We start from the raw sequence: 21,521 nt of genomic DNA, 5'->3' as shown, positions 1-21,521 counted from the left end.
GGCATTGGGGGGGGGGGGCACCAGCAAAAATTTCGAGTCACTTAGGAAGCGCGCGAAGCGCGCTCAGTTGCCAGGTATACTGACCTAATAGAGATATTTAAAGGACATGTAGTGCCATTAAACAGATATGTATCTCACTGACTAGATAATGCGAGCGCGAAGCGCGAGCTGAAAATTTTGATATTCAGACCTAAAAAAGGACATTATAAGCAAATTTTTGTAATCATGATCTGTCTCGCTAAACAATGCGAGCGCGAAGCGCGAGCTGAAATTTTTGTATTTATTGACCCAAACAGGGACATTTTAAGGACTATATTTTAGGAAACCATTTAGAGTACAAATATCTCAGCATAGTCATCTAATGCTAGTGCCATCCTTTGCTGATTTTCTTAGAATTACATCTTAACACATGAAGCACTTTTTGTAGTCATTGTATCGTGATTATCATACGCATCTCACTAATCAACTACTGCGAGCGCGAAGCGCGAGCTGAAATTTTTTTTAATTCTCACCTTAAGAGGGGCATTCTAAGGCTTGTTTTGTAGGAATTCACTAAGACCTTACGTATTTCACTAACCAAATAATGCGAGCGCGAAGCGCGAGCTGAAAAAATTTGATATTCAGATCAGAAAAATTGACATTTTAAGGACAGATTTTAGGAATTCATGAGGAGCAGACATTTAACCAATCCACTGATGCAAGCATAAGCACGGACAGGAAATGTTTTATATTAAGACCTTAAAATAGGGCGATCACTTTAGGTAGTCATGAAAAGAAGCAAATGTCGCTACATAAAACAATAATAACTCGAATTGCGAGGAAATATATTTGGTGTATATTGATTTGAAAACGGGAGGTTTTAGTACAACAGGATCATATATCCCGTTAAACAGTCTATGCGAGCACCAGGAACAATAAAGACATAGGCCCTAAGCAAATAATGTTTCATAACGTTATGAAAAAATGCTTCTTACGTAATATAACATAACACAATATAATATAACATTTTAATTAACAATAATTTCTTCTTTCCCCACTACGTTTCTCTTCCTTTTCCCTCTTTTTCTCCTTTTCCCCGTTTTTTTTTTGGCCAGCCGATTGGGGGGGCACGTGCCCCCCCCCATGCCCCCCCGTAGTTACGCACTGAGTCTACATCAACGAATGCAGCAAAGGCTTAAATTTGTTCTAGCTCTTTACTTGAAAGGAATTTACTGGCCCTCTTTCCTGGGTAAGATGTGCATGTAGCAATATTTTTGCTAGTGATAAATCGTCATTTTCGCTGTCAAAACACGACGAAGACGACGACATCTTATCCGCCATCCCCGGGGGGGGGCCACTTCCATTCACGAGTGGATACCATGCGCGACCAAGGGGTCTCGAAAAGCACCCTAAACACGTAATTTCCATATTCTGAAAATGAACCCTTTAACAAGTATTGGCGTGTGAAACCCTACCCTTAACAAGTATTGGAAACAAAAACGATACTCTTGGCAAATATTCCCTGAAATGGACCCCTAAACAAGTACAGGAATGTTTTATTGTTACGGTTCCTTCGGTCGTCGGCTTTACCTTATTTGGTTTAGTACGACCCCACTTCTACACCTCGCGCTCTAAACACGAAGTGTGGGGGCAAAAATGACATCCTTTATAAAACATTTTAATTTTGTTTTATCATCCCCGCAATTTAGACCCTAAACACGTAATTTTCCTAGCGAAATAGATACCCTTTTTTCATTATTTTTGTGTTTTTGACACCCTTATCACGTTACGTACGTAACGTGCCCTATCGTGAAAAAGACATCCTTTTTACGTGTTTTTTTGGTCGCGCATGGTATCCACTCGTCAATGTAAGTGGCCCCTCCGGGCCGCCATCGTACATTCTGTATTATAACGTATATATCATGTACAGCGAATAAAAAAATAAAACGCGAACGAGGTTACATGCACTGTGCACGCTTGTGTGCGTTCACCGAAGTCCTTAACACACGGGGTGAATGGCGGAATTTCCAGTCGAATCAATGGTACGATTTTGCATATTATTATTTTAATTTTGAGGTCAGGAGCAGAATTTACCGATGGCAACATTGTGCATGTATTCACTCATAATATTTTACATATTTTCATGTCCAAGAACCGTGGTTGTATTTGCCGCCCCACGGAAAGTCACAATTTTAGCGACCATCCCACAGTCTAACAATGGAGAAACTTTTACTCAGAATTCGCAATTTTTTTTCTTAACTCGGATGTAGAGATAAAAATAATTTAAAGTTTATGAAAATGGGATTGTAAAACAAGAGAAGCAGGGAATGAGATAGAGAAGGCATTTTTGAAATCGATCTTTTTAACTGACTAAGATTTTAAAACAATTACAAACGACTGATTGAAAATTGAAGAAAAATAAATGACAAGAGATTTAAAGGAAAATGTGGATAATCATCACATTTGAGTGGTTGAATGATGTGGCATACACTGTAAAAACTGTGGTGTTAAAACTGACACCAATTGGTGTTAATAGAGTTGTAAAATAATGCCCTAGAGATTGAACATAACACCAAAGAGTGTAAATTTAACAAACATAGGTGTTGTACACCTATAGGTATAAAACTAACACCACCAATTTAATACCGGTGTAAAATAACTCGTGTGGTCCTCTATGTACACCGGTTAACACCACAGTTTTTGCTGTGTACAGATTGGGACCCCCCCCCCCCCAGCGCGGATCCAACTGGATTAGATGCATTAGTTTTTAAAGGCAAAATATTACGCAAAAATCAATATAGCAACTAAAATGTATTGCAAGGCAATGTTTCTAACCTGGCTAGATCCGCCACTGTGTGCACCCCCCCCCCCTTACAACAAAGGATCCACTACAAAAAATAGAAATCTATCTTTCAAAAAAAAAAAACGTATTCTTTAAATGTAAAAAAATTCACTCGCGATATTTTTTTTTTAGAAATATGGCCCCATTTGCAATGTATGCCCCACGGTTTATTATATTAGTCCTCTGAAAATGTTTTTTTTTTACTATGACAATAATATGATAATCAGATCCAATCTATCTGATATCACCATTAATGGTGATATTAGATAGATTGAAATGCTAAAACGTAACAGCTCTCTTATATACCCTTAAAAATGAGTAAAAGTATTTTTCATGTAAATGTACTTGGCAGTGAGATTTCGTCATAAATTCAATTATGTAAATAAACGTGTCACGAACTGTCTATCAAATTCTGATTACTCGGTTGGACATTTTCTCTATTGTCTGTTTTAATTGTTCGCAAGTGTTGGTTCACCGCTGTACTATATGTACAAACAAATATTGTAACTAGTGACCCAACGAATGACGTCGATATTGTGAATTTATATACACAGCCATTTCAAAGAAAAGGTCCGTTTTTGTAAGTTTGGTTAAAAATATTTCTTTTGATAAATTTCCTCAATCCTTATTTCTGTTTTGGGATTTTCTTTTTACTTTACACCAAAAAGGCCTTGCATATTAGGTATTGAAGAATTTAGTGTACAACTTGCCCCGTTTCGTTTGTGCTGAATAGTAAGAGCGTATAGATGGGGGGCTTGGGGCTCTTTGGGATTTTCCCTTTGGTAAACACTCAATACATTTAACATAGATTCCTGGTATAGAATTCAAAGCTAATGCGTTTTATTCAACTTTTCTCCATGCTCTATTCATTCCAAGGCATTACACATGTTGAGTACATAAACTCCGAGAGCCGGATAAAGAGAACTATTTGAAGTCACCAAATCTATTGTGCTTCTACATTCTTTCGATTTTGTATACAGGCGTGGAATGCGAATGAATCGAATGATCATTTGAACTATTCAAATAGGCCCACTTACACACGTTTCTCGTGCTCCCTCGAAATTTCTTAAACCAACCAATAAGTTGGTTGAAATATAGGCGACCAACTTTTAATGGTTAACACAAAATAACATGCAAAGAGACTTGTCTTTCTAACCAACAGTTGGAAGGTTCATGTTTTAATCAACTTGGAGTAACAAATTTCTGAAAGTTGGATAGGGTTTACAAAAACAACACCCCGCCTTTCTTCCCCCCCCCCCCCCAAAAAAAATAAAAATATATATATATGTCCTCTGCGCTGATGCCCAGGTGACTCCACCCTCTCTTGTATCCCTCCCTCTCCTTTCTCTCTCTCCCTCTCCATCGTTGTCGCTCGTGTCCTTCTCGAATCAATGCCAAAGTCATATTATTTTGTTATTATTACCTTGTTCGTTTTCCCTGTACACGCAATCGTTATTTTCTTGTTTATAATATTACTAGTATAGTAAACGAAAAATCCATCAAAGAATAAAAAAAGTTTATAGAATTTTGATCGTTTGATTTGTGACGTCATATGCGATCAGCTTTCCCACATATCGTATGTTAAAAAATCAGTGAAATGTAATTTTCTCAGAAAGTTGAAAATGTTTTTTACGATACCTGCAGTATATCAAATAAAAAATAGACAAATCATTTCACACCCGTTCCTATATAAACCTATATTGCATGACACGGGGCAGCTGCTCGTTTATGACGTCCACAAAAAAAATTTAAAAAATCTAATAACTTTCATAATCTTTAATGGACTTTCCTCACACCTTTAATTCACCAACTTTTCTTCAGGGTGAACTTCCTGTTTAATTGAAGGGTGGCGTTAAAGGTCACTGGCCCCTAATTCTCTTGCGACTGCTCCCGCATAGAATGATTCGTATTTCCGAAGCTTTGTTATTCCGAGGGTTCGGATATTCCATAGGTTCGTATTTCCGAAGGTTCGTTAATCCGAAACAAAGAAGGGTTCGTAATTCCGAAGATTCGTTAATCCGAAAACAAAGTGAGGTTCGTAATTCCGAAGGTTCGTAAGTCCGAAAACGTATAATGACTATCGAACCTTATTTCATTTTTCGGACTAACGAACCTTCGGAACAACGAACCTTATTTTGTTTTCGGATTATCGAACCTTCGGAATTACGCCACAAATGTTCCTATTAACGAACCCTTTTACGTTTTCGGATTAACGAACATCGAGTTATAGGCAATTTACGTGTTTCGGAATAACGAACCTTCGGAATGAAGAACCTATTACGAACCTTCGGAATTACGAAGTGTAACCGACTGCTCCATATGATTGCCAAACCACAGAAAAGGGAGAAACAAAAGATAAACAACCCCCCCCCCCCCAAAAAAAAAAAAAAAGAAAGAAGAAGAAGAAGAAGAGTGTGATAATAAAAGTTTCGTTCATATAACTCTTTACTATCTTCTCGAAAACTTATGTAAATATTGGGCATAGTTCCATAATACTACCCTTTTCCTTTACTTCTCCTTCTTTTTACCCCCCCCCCCCCCCGCCCACCCCTTTTCCCCTCGATCAGTTCTTTGAGTGGGGTGACGCCCCAAAGCGCCCCTAATTTGCCCCGGAGTGACCAGATATATAGACCCTGCGCTTTCATGAGTGTAGTGTTGCATAATTTCCCTTTAAGCCATTCGCCTTTATATCATTGACAATGCTGTTTGTTTTATTCATAGACTAATGGCCCAGTCACATTTAACCAACAAACAAACGGCTCATTAATCATGTCAATTGTTCAATTCACTGTTCTATTTGATGTACAACTGGCCTCGGTAACGACCCCGTGTCGTTGTGACTGTGTCTAGCTAACGCAAAACAGGTGGTTGGTGGCGTCTCCTGATCGGCAAGCAAGTTCAAGAAGTATATCGCAGTGCGCTGAACTTAACCGAGTGATTAACACGTTCCAAAAGTATGGGAGTTTAATAGGAAGGGATCTAATTATCATCCAACCACAACACAACGAGTCTTGAACGGACGAGTGTATTGGAACTCGGTCCCTGCTTCCTCATTCGTTTCATTGTCCTCGTTTGACACATAATAACGGGACACATTGTCAAGCTGCTGTGGTAATATTCTGATTCTTCACAGGAGAAACACGAATCAACAATACCAAATTTAGCTTCCTTCGATAACTTGAGTCGCTTGATTTCCCAATTGTTACCGTGCACCTACCCGTTGCCTCGCCTCTGCCATATGATTTTGGAATTATACTACCTCTCAAAATTTACGACGGGAAGAACCTATATTCTTCAGCATTTTCTCTTTATATGGTAAGTTTATAGATATTTTTCTGGTGCTGTCATATATACATGTAGTATTTTCTTCTCTTCACAGCAAAAATGTGGTGTTAACCGGTGTACATAGAGGACCACATCAGTTAATTTACACCGGTTTTAAATTGGTGGTGTTAGTTTCACACCTATATGTGTTATTACCACACCTATGGTTACATTTACACTCTCTTGTGTTATGTTCAATGTCTAGGGTGTTATTTTAACACCTCAGGGTGCATGTGTTCCTCTATTAACACCAATTGGTGTAATGGTGTCAGTTTTAACACCACAGTTTTTACATTGTTTTTTCAATTTTCATTTACATTACTGATCTGTATGCTATCTTATTATACACAGATCAGTGATCTATATCCGGTGAGCTAGGTAACGAAATGTCACTGGTGGTGTGAGTGGTGTGACACCGCATCATTATTATTTTGTATAAAAGTAATGATTGTATTGTTTATGTATGTATGTATGTATATATATATATATATTGTCAATAAAACGTTCGCGTTACTTATATCATGTACTACCATTTTCCCTCGTCAATTTAGACTCATATTGTGTGCACCATCTCTACGCATATAACTTTATTAATATGCATTCAATTCATTGGCGATTTGCGGCGTTGCACGAAAACTATCTTCCAATAATATTGCGAATTAATCACAAATCAAAGCGTAAAGTCGAATTTGTATAGAAAGTTGAGTTGCGATTGAACGCACTTAAAATCAACTATATATTTGTGTTTAATCAAAGAGAGACTGTCACGCTTGCTTTTTATTGAAAGTTAGTATACTTGAAATATATGGTCAGACATCCATGTTCTTATGATTTTATAAATCCCGCATAGATAACCATAAAGCTAGAGCATGAGTGTTTCTATATCTATATAGCTAGAGGAACATTGTCATTTGCAAATAATTATGTGGAGATTTGCACTCGACGCCCAATCAATACAATGATTCATTTTGCGGTTGAATTCGAGTTTGGTTGTTTTCTTTTGTTTCCAAAATAAATCAATTGTCCACAAAGCTCTCAGTGCAAACATTTGAAAATAAAAACAATCACGTGACTAACTTGATTGAGTCAAGGTCATTCAGAAGAACATGATCTTGCCGGGGAATACAATTACAGAGACGTAAACCGCTAGCGTAATATTAATAAAAAAAAAAAAAATTGAGGGGGTCCGCGAAATTGGTGTATGAGAGAAAAAAAATAATAAACAGGTCCGTGTGATCTATTTCCAAATTTATGTAAAGTGTTCCAAAAATTTTAAACATAAGATATTTATTTAAAATTTACAATTTGCTTTTAATTTCTTGATTCTTTTGTAACATTGCTTTTTATTTTATGTATATTTTCATTTTTGTAAAAACAATTCTCAATTCAGTTACACAAGCTGCGATCATCTGTTTTAATAAATCTTGAATCTACCTGCGAGAAAAAATGATGATTTTTTCATCCTGAGTAAGGATGTGTCCCAACTGTCTGTTTTTTCGCTTTTGGAAGCGGTATCGATATCTGTTCGATCGCCATGGATCAGGGTAGAAAGTTCAGGGATATTACACAGATAGGATTTTATATTTGGATTGTTATATAGTTCATTGTGCCATTGTGTTTTTGTTGTGTTCGTGTTGTGTGAGGAATTGTGTTAAATTGTGACTAAAAAGGGTTTGTACAAGTACACTGACTTACTAAGGTCCTATTTGGGCCAGTGCCTTTATATAATTGTGTTGTAATATGGGCTGAATTAATTTGTGGCTGGGACATAATTTACAATTATTGGGTGAAGATTTTTACAATTTATCATATAATTGGAATTTTCAAATAAAATTTGATTTGATTAAAAAGAGACAATTTAACAGATAAAACTGAAAATTTCAACAAAATCAGATGTAAATAAGAAATTTATATAATACTCTCAAGTTTCGCTTAATGTCACAAAACAGTTAAATGCACACCCCTGGTCGGTATGCAAATGGGCAGACTGAGGACGTCATCCACTCATTATTTCTTTTGTATTTTCTTACATGAAATAAAAAGAAATATTCTTATTTCTCGTCATCGTCAAGTGAAACAACGATTAATTCCTCCCTGAGCATGTGGAATTAGCAATGTTTAATACTGTATGGTTCAGTCAAGTTGGTCCTTATTGTCAAATCCGTAAAAAATATAATATTGTATATCATTCACAGCAAAAACTGTGGTGTTAACCGGGTACATAGAGGACCACACCAGTTATTTTACACCGGTGATAAATTGGTGGTGTTAGTTTTACACCTATAGGTGTTATTACAACACCTATGGTTGTTACATTAACACTCTTTGGTGTTATGTTCAATCTCTAGTGTGTTATTTTAAGACCTCAGGGTGTGGTCCTCTATTAACACCAATTGGTGTCAGTTTTAACACCACAGTTTTTACAGTGTTCAAACAATTAAAAAACAAAATGAATAGTGAGTGAGGGACATCATCATCTGTTTCATTTGCATGTCACTGAGTTGTGCATGTAAACTTTAAATTGACGTAACTTGCTTATTTTACATCCGATTTTGATGAAATTTTTAGCGTTATGTTACTTTGATTTTCCTCCTTTTCTCCAAATCAACATTTTTCTGGGGTGGACTTGGCCTTCAATATTCAATGCAATCAATCGTAGAAAGTAACCTAGCTCACAATCAATCGCTTAGCCTTAATGTTTCGGGGGCCCTAGATTTAGCATGGATGATCATTTCAAGACTGTGTTCTCTCCTCGTCACTTCATTGGCATATTATGACCAGTTCCTTTTCTTTTTATACTTTTTAATGTTCAGGGACAGGACGACTCTGAGTTTGACATTTCAAAAACCTGATAGCCCCTATTTATAAATGTGCAAAGCTAGGGGCGGAGGGCTGTAGCCGGGGGGGGGCAGTCAAATGTATTGCTGTACACATGCGTGATGAAATTATTTCCAAACCCCCCCCCCCCCCCTTTAACGAGTTTTTTTTTTCTCCGTGTGCAAAATAACTCCCAAAAATGTTTTTCGCGGGCTTTATTTACACAATTTGGCCCCTAAACACGTTGTCGCCAGAAGAAGCTTGGAGGAAGAAAACATACACTAAACACGTTTGGCTAGTCTTTAAAAAAAAGCTTTGGGAAAAAAAAACATACCCTAAATACGTTTGACCCCGCGATTGACCGGTCTTTCACAACCACCCCTTTTTAAAAAAATCGGTGTTTTTTATACCCTTAACGAGTGCACGCGCCAACACCACCCCCCCCCCCCCTCATTTTCAAAAACCATTTCACTGTTCTGCTGCTTGAAAATCTTCAAAACGAAAATCCACCCAACGTGTGACCAAATGTTTTAATTTAATTTTACCACAAAAACGCCCTTGGAAGAACAGACGTATATAGATGATATGATACCTTGTACGTGTATGTTGCCCTATCGCGGTTTTTCCACAGTGCAAACGTTAGCCTTCAAACAGTATCAATATCTATAGGATATTAGGAATAGGAAGCTGTTTACATAATAACGTAAGGACAAAGGAAATAGATTATTTTAAAGCAATAAATCTAAAATCTTTAAATGAGGAACCTGCACACCACACCGATAAGTAAGTATAGATAGTTTTCTTTATGCAAATGATATTGTTTTATAGGTTTCAGTAGACTAGTGTGATAGTCAAAAGTACAATCTAACATTTCGGGGGTATGGTTACCACTCGGCAATTTTAAATTGTAATTGAACATTTCAATATGAATTATACATGGTCTGTGCTATGAGGAAATATTTATATATATATATATATATATATATATATATATATATATATATATATATATATTATATATATATATATATATATATATATATATATATATATATATATATATATATATATACGTATATGTATATAGAGAATAATTCATTTTCCCTGAGAGCAATTTAAGCTTGTTGTATACCTGTATTTTTGACAAAGATGTTGTATAATTCATATTGAAAATGACGCATTTTGTGAAAAATGGAAGAAAATAAATACGCCGGTATTTGAATTGACTTGAAGTTTTAGTGTGTCTGCTAACAGCACTGAACATCAGAGCCCCACAATGACTGAAGATTAGCTTGATAATATTGATAAAAGGGAACTATTATGACGAATATTTTTGGTGATTTTCATTTCTATTTTCGCTAACATCGGTTCACTAAACACATACGTGATATTATGCTTGTGGTTATTACCTAAAATAGACTGAAATGTATGAATGTGGGATACGGATGACTCGTTCGTTAAAATCTGATCAAATATTTTTGTTTTAGAAAAAGTGTTCCCATAGAAACGCCATCAAATTCGACCTTGTCGTGGTACGTACTAAATTACATCACCGACTCTCTCATTTGCATATCACTGTTATGTTCATGACTGTTTTGTGAAAAATAAGCAAAATTCAAAATGTCATTATTCTCTTATTTTACTTCCAACTTTCAATGAAATCTTCAGTATTATGATTATGAGGGGTAGATTTATACCTTTAATTATGAAGTCCTCGATTCTTTTTTTTCAATTCACTTTAAAAAAAAGGTTTACCCGATATTGGGTAAAATGGGAACATGCATGTTGGTTGGGTAAAAAGATACCAAATATTTTGTAAATTTTACGCAATGTTGGGTTAAAATATCCCAATTTGGGGTAAACAAAAATACAAAGCAAACGTGCATGTTACCTTTCTATCCAATATTGGGTACAATTTTACTTGGTGTTTTTAGAGTGTTGAAAGAGAAAACGGAACTTATCCAATTAACTATAATTCACATTTTATTCATGCTATTATTCACTTAACTGTCTTGTCTTCATTCTTCAAACTGCGAGAATAAGACCAGGATGTGGAAATGCCACCATGAACTAAATATGGCTTGGAGAAAAGAATGGGGTAATATAAAAGCATGCCAATTATAAATTTGTCATTCTCACCCAAAACTGCCTCTTTCTTCCGAAAAAAAAAGTCACGCGAATTCTGCTAATTGATCAATTATCGTGGGGGATTTGTCTATCAATTTTGAAGACAGTTCCCCGGAAAAGGGGAGGGAAATACACCTGATCAACGCACGAATTATACAGTGTGTCACAGAAATGGGAAATCGTGTTTATTGCAAATATCACGATCATTATGTTATGAATTTGACACCAACCAATAGGAAGAGCAAAATCTCTTCTTTCATTGAGACCAAGCACTTTGTACATCGTTCACACATGACAGATTAATTACAAACAATGAGTATTAAGGCATAAAACGCGATTATAGCAGAATCCACTCCCATTTCGAGTTAAAGAAACTGAACAAAAAAAATACGAACAAAAATGCTAATGAGACAACTATTTATTTTATGTATCAAAATAGAGAGGGAAATTTGAATAACACTAAAAATAGATTTCATAAATGACATGCCAATATTTGAATCGATAATCTAGAATCAATGTGTCTCTTTTTTTCTGGGACGCATTGTATAGTTCCCGCCAGCGCACGATTGCTCTGAAAATTTACTAGCGTCCTTTTTAGTAGGCATCGAAATCGAAGAAAGAGCAAATTTACAATTATGAAAATGTAGGTAAAAACATCATTTAATTTGGTAAATTGGAATCAATACCCGGGTATTCCGTTTTCGGGCAGGTTTTATCTTTTTCTGTGTAGCAGTGTACAGATCATGCCAGATTTCTCCGAGAACTGTGCTTGATTCTTTTCGGATACTAAATTGGCAAAAAAATACGACGATAATTAAGTTTTCCGTTCGTAATAGACCATCCGTATCTAAATGAAGCACTCTGGATAATAACGGGCCCCTTTCTTATCCGGAAATAAGTATCAATGGCATATTAAAAAGGTGTAATTAATTACGTAATAAGGGGGTTCCCTATAAAGTATACAGGGGCTTAAAGGCCAAGGTAACTGGGTATGCAAATATAATACTTGTGGCTATATGCTTATGAATATTCATATTAGTATCAATAAGAATATTCACAAGCATGTTACCAAAATGTGTGTTAACATCATATTGTTGTTATTATTGTTGTTTCGTGTATTGTTGATGTTTGGTTATTTTGTTTTGTTAAAATATGAAATATTTTATGATAATATACAATACTTAGATATGAATTTTCTTATTTCATTTCCGATTTCGATGACATTTGAAGTGTTTTGCTTGTTACATTTTCGCTATTTTAACCTTTGCGCGCTGATGTTGCAATATTGCACATTCGTACAATCAAATTCAAGTTATTCAACAATCGTAATAATTAGTTTTCTCCCTTACCTTCAAATTAGATAAGCTTATAATAAGCAATAGTTCTTGGATAGCGTATAATAAGTACCAATGGTGCAATATGAAAATGTTGAATGAAAGAAAACAACAAGTTAACAATTGTCATTATTATCCCACAAAAATAAATCAGCGTGCAAATGAATTTGTTGATTTAACACGCGATAATGTTACACTGCAGTGCAGACAACAGGAATAAACAATTAAGTACAAAATGAAATAAATTGAGAAAACCTTTCGCAGATTAGAATAAGTTTTTAATTAAACTTCAGTATAATACGGTTAGTTTGATAATAATAATGATGATGATGATGATGGTAATAATAATAATTAAGTGTTTTGAGAATACACATTTTTAACCAATTTACTACAAATCATGACTTCACCTTTGAATTCATTTTTACATGACTGTTGTTTGTAAATTGATCATTTGCATTCTGCTATAGCTCCATTATGTGTGATGTGTTTTAAATAAGTTGCCTCGTCCTGTCTACAATGGCATTCTTAATGGCAAATCTTCCCTGTTATCTTTTTGAGAAGATTATAAAACCCTGATCCGATCATATAAATCCCGTATAAAAGAGATACACGCCAAATACCTCGGCATTCATTGCACAATAGGGCTGTATAATTAAAACTAATTGAGGTCATAAAATACCACAATACGTCATTATCATTATCAGTTTAGGGAATTGGTTGTAAATATTGCTCCAAGATGATCCCAACCCACATCTTTCAACATTCTTATCCTCAATGGCATTGTTCGGTCGTCTTGATCTCTCTCAAAAAAGGGGGAATTTCATCACTTTTTTTTATAATTCTTAACATGCTTAAAGTGCAAGTCCCTCCACCCCCTATAAAAGTTATTTGAAATTAAACGTTAAAAAATCAAACACACCTTATGGTGAACATTTCATTAAAATCGGATTTAAGATGAAATAGGTTATCTTAACTTACAACCGATTTTTATACAAAATATGCATAAATTAGAGTGTTTTGGCTGTAACTCACCAGTATAAATTGGGCGTAGAAAATATGGAAAATGATATCCTTGATCATCGATAATCTTTATTTTTAGTGGTTTCATCAGCCAACCAATCTCGTGTAGGATTTACTACATGACTACATGTATACATTAAACGTTCAAACATACAGGCGTAATTCTGCAGATGTACATGTATATCCACGCGGGACGAGACAGAATAATTTTTTTGAAAATAATATTATCAGCAGAAAATTTTATATCGTCCGCCATGACATTGAAATAATTTGTGGAGATTTGCTATTTTTATATATTAATTTAATTGTTTGTATATAGTTTGTTTATTTGTCTGTTCGTTCTAGTCCGTTCTTTACTTGTTATGTCGATTTTGTTTGAATATTGTTTCTTCTTACTTCTGTGTATTTCACCCAACATTTCACCGGTTGGCATGTCAAAGTCTTTCGGAAAATTGACGACTACCTTACCTGTATGACTATAATACAGTCATGTAATAATTTTCTGTAATTGGCCATTTTGCCTGTGTCCTACTTTATGAGGCATATATTGGATCATGATTATATGAGTATACTTCCTGCCTTTCATCGCACTCTTTGGTTGTATTGTTTTATAGTTTTTTGCAAAGGTTTCTCACTGATAATTTATGGATGATGATCTCGTACTTTATAGTATGATAATATTTCATTCTCTCTCTCAGGCTAATCTTTTAGCAGGTTCTTCTTTTTGTTATGTTTTTGTTTTTGTTCTTTTTTTTTGGGGGGGGGTAAATGTGGAGAAGTAGCTCTTGACTTGAATAGGTGATACATGAAGGCAAATTTACAAGCCGCCATTAACAGCAACCTATACTCTTTACACAGGCGTAAAGGGTCTGGGACCATGCCCCCAAATAAAACATATTGATACATGCCTGAACGAATAAATAAATTGATATATAAATAAAGAAATACTTTTTTAATAAATAAATTAGAATTTAAAAAAGGAGAAAAGAAAGAAAAGGAAAAGATAAATGGTAAGGTCGGGTAAACATTATGTTATCTTTTGGAAAATATGTCAAAATATATCACAAACTTTTTGTATTGAAAAGGTCGACATTTTTACTCGCTCACTTCGCTCGCTGATTTTTTTTTTTTTGCTATTTGACCCATACGCTATGTCTGCTCCCTCGAAATTTGTGGTTCATTACCCCATTGGCCAGCTGACCAATTATTTTATTCATGCTTCATGTGGTTCGTTACCTTTAAAGGTTAAAAAGCGGATTATATTCTCACGCGTTTACATTTCCCAAAAGGTCTCGTGGACATTGTTTCTTTAACAAACAACAACCATGACAGTGAAAATCACCAGACTTCCCGTTCAACACGAGTGTTTAATTGGGTAAAGTCTGCCACTTCATAGAAGTTGACAGAACATACAACCAACTTCATTCTAGATTTTAAAAGTTCACTGCGCCATGGGGACGCAGGCAGATATTTGCTTTAAGATAATATACTATAAATTATACCCTTCAAATAATCGGGGCGCTAGGGGCGCAAAATTCTGTCATGTATAAAGTTAGAGCACAAAGCTCGTCGAAAAAACTGGACATTCGTTTTTCTTCGCTTTTGCCCCCCCCCCCCTTCCGGAACATGAATCAATCCCTGGGGATCGATGGCTCTGCTAGAATATATCGTATGGTAATTTCATTTAACGTATGTATTGGAAGCATTTGATTTGGTGTCACGAATCTCATGAAAAATGATTTTGAAATGGCATCCGTTGGGGATAATGTAACACCGGAGAAGAACACCGAACTTTGACATTCAGATGAGTGTTGGATACACCAGTCTTTTTTCTCTCTTTTTTGTAATGATATGAAAATAAAGATCTATGTTAATATTCTGAATTGAAAAAAGTTAAAAGGAAAAAAAAGGAAAAAGAAGTAAAAATCTGATATAGGATGTGTTATTTTCCAAATATGATTGAGTTGTCTATTGTCTATTATTATTCATTTATCCTCGGACGGTTTTTCATGCCCGAGTGTTTGGGTTTATTCAAAATTATCTAACTTTCGTGCCTCTCACTCGTTTCCGTCAGACCTGTGGCTTTTTGTGTATATTCACTTTCAAACTGATAACTAAATGGCCTTCTTATCTCGAATGTCATTGATTATTAACATTGTTCATAGGAAATAAGAACACTTAGTAGTTCCTGCCATTGACAAAACAATGATGATATGAATAAACTTAGGAGAAACTGAAACCATGTAGATAAACCGTAGACGAAACCGAAACATATACTTCATTATTGACAATGATTACCTCTCTTACCTGGGCATTCTTTTATCAACTAAAGAAAATAATTAATTATGACAGCTCTATGACGCCCACGGTAATTCATATTCATAACGCCCCTCAAAAACAATTGGGCTAGGTCGAGATGAAGCTTATATAGGATTAACGTTAGGGAGGATTGGAATATTATGGCCATGTCGTAACACATCACTACAATGGACAGGACAGTACTGCCCCCACTTGGGTAGGGATTGATTAAAAGAAATTAATAATTCAAAACTGAAAATGAAAAGACAGTTTGAGGGAGGACAGAGATTACGCCTTTAAAGTTTTTAAAACCACAAACACCGTCTGGTTTTGGTATAAACAAGTCACGCCTATATTACGTATAGGCCTATTTTCGTTTTAAATTTAAGAGCTGATGTTTTGAAGTTTTATCATTGATATTCAGAATTTTTGTTGTCGTTTTTATTCTGAATATGTTTAGAAACATCAATTAGTGAATAAATGCTATAGTTTTGAAGGGAGAGAGATAAGTACATGCAAGTATATATGTATATATACATGTCTATATATATATCATAATTGTGAAAGCACCATTGAAATAAACATATAGCACCGGTATCCATGGTAACGAGAAGTAAAGCAGGAATAAGAATAGGAAGGAGGGGAAAGATGAGGAGGGGAAGAAGGTGAAAAGAACAAGAAGGATGAAAGAAAAAAAGAATATTTTTATCATATGGATTCATTCATGTCTTATGATCGTGATTACTTGCAGGGTAAAATGCGCAATTAAAGCCTGATTCATTAAACATAATACTTATATTCATTATTATTCATATTTCATTATTAAAAGTTAATGATCAAAAGAAAAAATGAAAGCTTCTTAACTGTATTCATGTTTCATTAAAATAAAATATGACAAACAAAGATACTCGCTTTTATTGGATTTCAAATATTGCTCAACCCATAAATATTGTAATTACTTTCACTGAATCAATATAAGTCATATAGGTCCGAAAATAGAAACAGATTTGCGTAAATTTGGCACGGACAACAGCCCGTTTTGACGTGTTATAATCACGTCTTAGTTCTGCGGTTTTAAACATTTAATATATAGACTATCGCCAATTAATAAATTTCATCCAAATGTTTTCATCCTCATGATATTTCTAATTTTAAACGACCACATTGAAATAATTTTTATAATACAATGTGATATTTCTATTTTCTATTTATTTTTGAAAAACAATGTCTGAATCGACCGTGATGTTCACATTCGCATTTTTTTAACTTGCCAAGATTTTTGTTTTTAATTGACTGTTGACAAAATAAATCTCTCGGGGTGTATATTTTTATGCATGTTTGATATATTGCTATTGTATTTTTTGTGGGGTAAAGCTTAAGAATAGTCATGCACATGAAACAGATTGAAACAGTTCACTCCTTAGAAGGAGTGAATAAAATATCACTCTAGAATGTTCACTTGTTGTTGAGTGAATCTCGTCTATTTTAGAAGAATTTTATGTGATACGATCGTCTGTTAAATGAGTGTCGATTTGTGTTGTGAATCCATCGTTCAAGGGGATGATCTATTGTTTCACCCCCCCTTGATTAGTATGACGTCACGGATCGACACCGGTGGTCTGTTACCTCCTATTCACTCAAAATTGAGTGATCCTTTACGTCGTTATCAAGGGGACTGATCAAAGGTGTTTGAATATTCACTGATGTTTCATTGAGAGATTACATAGCCAAGGTGTGTCCGTGAATCTTTCTCGTCATAACACTTTGCTTGATACTTTGATTTTATGTAATTTAAAACAAATATATATATATACACGAAACGAAGACCATTGCAGGAAGGGTCCTTTGCAAAGGAGGCTCGCTCGAGAGTCGAGACCCCCCCCCCCGCTCCTAACAAGAAGTTATGTTCAAGGGGGGGGGGGTCGGCAGCCCCAATTCTGTGTGTCGGAGTGGTTTAACTAAAAAATTCAACGCACTTATTACCCTTAACTAGACATGTGTCGCCGATGAGATTGTCTTTTGAAAGCCTTTCAGCCTTTCAAAATGTTTTTAGAATGTTTCATCTTAAGTTCTCAAGGGTTTGTTTCCCTTATCTATACACATTTTACATTATGTATTAATATGGTAGAAATTGTTTCACTTTCCTGTACTCAAATAAAAGTGCCAAAAAATTGGCAGCTGAAAAGTTGCGCAATCATGCTGTCACGAGAACAGACAATGTGACTTTCTATAATCACTTGTAATTAGTATGGCCACACCTAACTAACATGCCTTGTAGATTTTCATTGCAAATGATAACACACATGGGTAAGGCCAGGTTCGTGAAATGTACATGTATATATATTGTTTATATCATTTTTTTTTCATTCATGTAAATCTTTTTGTTGGAGAATTCAAATACCTGTTTTCTTACATTCTCCTTACCTGTTCATTGTTCCAATTAGATTCCATAGCACAATACTCGATATGCGAGGATGACAATTTCATCGAATTCTTCCCAATATCTTGTTCTTTTTCAATTTTTCTTAATTTTTCGGTATTTTGACTGGCTACCAATCTGAAGTGAACGAGGAATCATGCTATAAAATGCGATAACTTGATGAACAACAATTAGGGAATTGTCAACCTCGTCCTAACCCCTCTCCCCTTCACATTTGTTCATATTATTTTTGTCTCGTGAATGATTATACTGAGTTATGATTTTTCACCTATTTCACTTTTTCTTTCCTTTTGCTACAGATCTGACGAATAACGGTGAGACGCAGAAACGAAGACCATGCCAAAACTTGTGTCCGTGAAACTCTCAACTCGATCTTTACCGAGGAAAACCTTAGCCCAGGAATCGTGATAAATCGTTGCAATTTAATCAACATAAGTTGATTAATTATTCATCTAATTGAAACAATTTGATAAACATAAGTGTATGGTCTGACAGAATATCGTGCCATGGCATCATTAGCACCAGGACAGTCCGGTCGAAATAGAGATAAATAGTTTGGAAATTAAGAATGAAAGATAAAGTTGATGTTTAACTTTGAGGAGGAAGTTGGAGGCCGTAACCGCGGGCCTCTTTTAGCAACACAAGAGGACAGTCTTGATAACGGAAAGTGAGTGTTTCAGTTACATATCTCTACTGAGATTGGTTACCTGCTTGGTTGAAAATGGAACAATTTTATCAACCCCTACACCCAATGGGCCAATCCTTGAATCATGTGAATGTAAGCCAAGGAGGCACCGAGGGTGCCGAGTTCGAGTTTTCGACGGCCAGTCACCGGGTTCTACTGGCTTCGCTACTTCTCGTTATATCTATCGTGAGTTTCCTTGGCAACGCCCTGGTCATCCTCGCCGTCGGGCTCTCCAGACGATTGCAGACGACCACCAATGTCTTCGTCATCAACCTTGCCGTGGCCGACATCGCCATCACTGTGCTGTTGTGGTTCCACGTCGCCACACTGTTAACATTCCAAGGTATGCCATTCGCTGAGCTACTCTGTATGGCTGTTGCTGCACTGTCGTTGATTTGCCTCGGGACCAGCGCATTATCGCTAACCCTGATCGCCTTTAATCGATACTTTTTAATCACCCACAAACCAACATCGTACATCAAGATCTACACACCTCTTAATATTATCTTCATGGTTATATTTTCTTGGGTTTATCCAGTACTGATCATCATCATTGGAACCCAGACTGGACTTGGAGATCTAGGATATTCACATAAGTATAAAGTATGTACGCAGGATACGTCACATGAGAATGCGGACTACTTGAGTCTTCTAGGAGGACTATCTGTTCTAACCCCAGCGGTTCTGCTGATACTTGCCTGTTACGCAAAGATATACTATCACGTTACCAGCCACAATCGTCAACTCTATCGATCACGGAGTATCGATGGTATGTCGGATATAACTTGCACAACGGGGGCGGTTTCGCCCGATCAGCGCCGCCTTTCACGATCGCCGCATCAGATGGGCGATCCTGTATCGCACAACGAAAGCAGCGCGAATTCGAACGATTACGAGAACCAAAACGGAACCGTGAACGGGATGGCCACCGTGCTCTCGCTTGAGAAAAAGCGCGCGAAGAAGGTGCGCAGACAACAGGTCGAAATAACTAAGAATTTATTTCTGGTAATCTGCGCGTTTCTCCTCTGCGTCTTGCCGGCTACTATCGGGAGTCTTATCCCGTCAAGTGATCCAGCCATCCCGTGGATCACGCTAATCCTCGTCTTTAACTCGTGTATTAATCCCTTCATCTACGCATCCAGGCATCCTAACTTCAAGACTGTCTTCAAGAGCATTCTCTCATGTCGCCTTGCTTCCGTGCCTGAAGGAAGTTGGAGAACCAAACGATCGAGATCGCGTTTCAGTCGCCAAAGGTCGTTCAGGGTTTGACGCAAGATGTCCAGATTAGGCCTACTCGCGAAGGACTGCGTCAAAGTTCGTCCTTCTTGCGTCATTCAAGACTAAAGCCATTTTGCATCAAATATGAATTGGCTTGTGCCAACGTTTTAAATGTGTGAACGTTAATTGACTTAATGAGGCGACTAGACTGAGAGTTGTTAGGAGACTTGGCATGCTGAATAATATGTTCGAGAATTAAAAAAAGTGTAGGGCCTACAATGTCTACAGGCCGGCCCCACTTCTTTAAAGCACCAATTTTCTTTTGATCTATCAACGATAACGTATCAATAAAAGTGTGCCCATTTGAAATCTGATTGAGAGATTGGCAGATGACTCAAAATGGTCGATAATGCTACAACTTCGCGCCCGTTGGCCACAAGAATCGAGATCATTGCGTCGGTGAACGAATGCTGTATAATGACGTACGTAAAGAGAGCTGGTTTTTATGTTAATAAATTTGAAATGTCATTTTCTAGGAGTGCAATAGTCATGTGACTGATCAGTTGTGAGAACCTGGATGGGATTTTTCATGGTCGGTTGACGAATAAGGGGATCTAGAACATAGTATTAATTTGCCTAATAAGGAGATCTGGAATGTCTCACAATAAAGCGATCTCTTTCATTGTGCTTGAATTTGAACTAAGATATTGAGAGGGAATGAGATCAACCCAACATTTAAATTTAATTATTATGGGTGTGTGATATATGGCGTGAATGGCCGTCCATAGTAATCAAGTGAATCGAGAAACCTTTTTCCTGGAGTGATTTGTCCTCCAGTATACTTGTAGAGAGTTTCACGAAATGACTTGTCGGACGTTTCTTCCGACAAAGTATGTATTAGCGGACAGTTACCGTAGGAACCGTATTTCTCTGTCAATCAAAATCAAGGAAAGAGCTGACTTGTTGAATGAAAAATTAATTGTTGGTGAAACGCAGTACAGAAGCCAGTAACATCAATCTCCTCGAATCATTTTGAGAACGAATACTAGTATAGTGATCCGACAATAGACATGATAGATGGCGCTATTTAAAGCTTGTGACCATGTCATACGGAGTGCAGGCACTCTACGTGTGATAGAAATTTCGTGTGAGAAATGTCATTGAATTGTTTTCCTGTAATACCATTTTTTAAATAACTTGTCATCATTGTTTATGAAAATAAAATAGGATGAATAACAGACTTTATTTTATTGAAATTTTTCATGCTAACGCTGAAAAAATCTTTGAAAATTAATGAATGATTAGTATTTGTTCTTTATTGATTACTGTGTAAGCTCCGTATCAAAGTAACCAATCTTCGCGACGATATTACTATGGAATAGATGCGATGAATGTTGCCTTAAACTTGCCCGACCTATCATCTATGTAGTAAGAGGG

At 36.1% G+C, this 21,521-nt stretch overlaps 1 protein-coding gene across 1 annotated transcript; it reads left to right on the top strand.

Moving 5' to 3' along the window:
• The first annotated feature begins 5,652 nt into the window (after window positions 1–5,652).
• LOC121426354 (G-protein coupled receptor moody-like) lies at window positions 5,653–21,291 on the top strand. The gene is made up of 2 exons (XM_041622631.1): window positions 5,653–6,136; window positions 18,481–21,291. The coding sequence occupies exon 2, from the start codon at window positions 18,903–18,905 to the stop codon at window positions 20,133–20,135; it is 1,233 nt and encodes a 410-aa protein (XP_041478565.1). The 5' UTR covers window positions 5,653–6,136; window positions 18,481–18,902; the 3' UTR covers window positions 20,136–21,291.
• The last annotated feature ends 230 nt before the right edge of the window (window positions 21,292–21,521 follow it).

This window comes from Lytechinus variegatus, chromosome 13 (assembly GCF_018143015.1).
Source record: "Lytechinus variegatus isolate NC3 chromosome 13, Lvar_3.0, whole genome shotgun sequence".
Lineage (NCBI taxonomy): Eukaryota > Metazoa > Echinodermata > Echinoidea > Temnopleuroida > Toxopneustidae > Lytechinus > Lytechinus variegatus.
The sequence above is the reverse complement of the archived record's forward strand: the minus strand, read 5'-3'. Positions and strand labels throughout refer to the sequence as shown.

Coding starts and splice junctions, on each gene's coding strand:
- LOC121426354 (XM_041622631.1), top strand. CDS start 18,903: ATGGAACAATTTTATCAACCCCTACACCCAATGGGCCAATCCTTGAAT.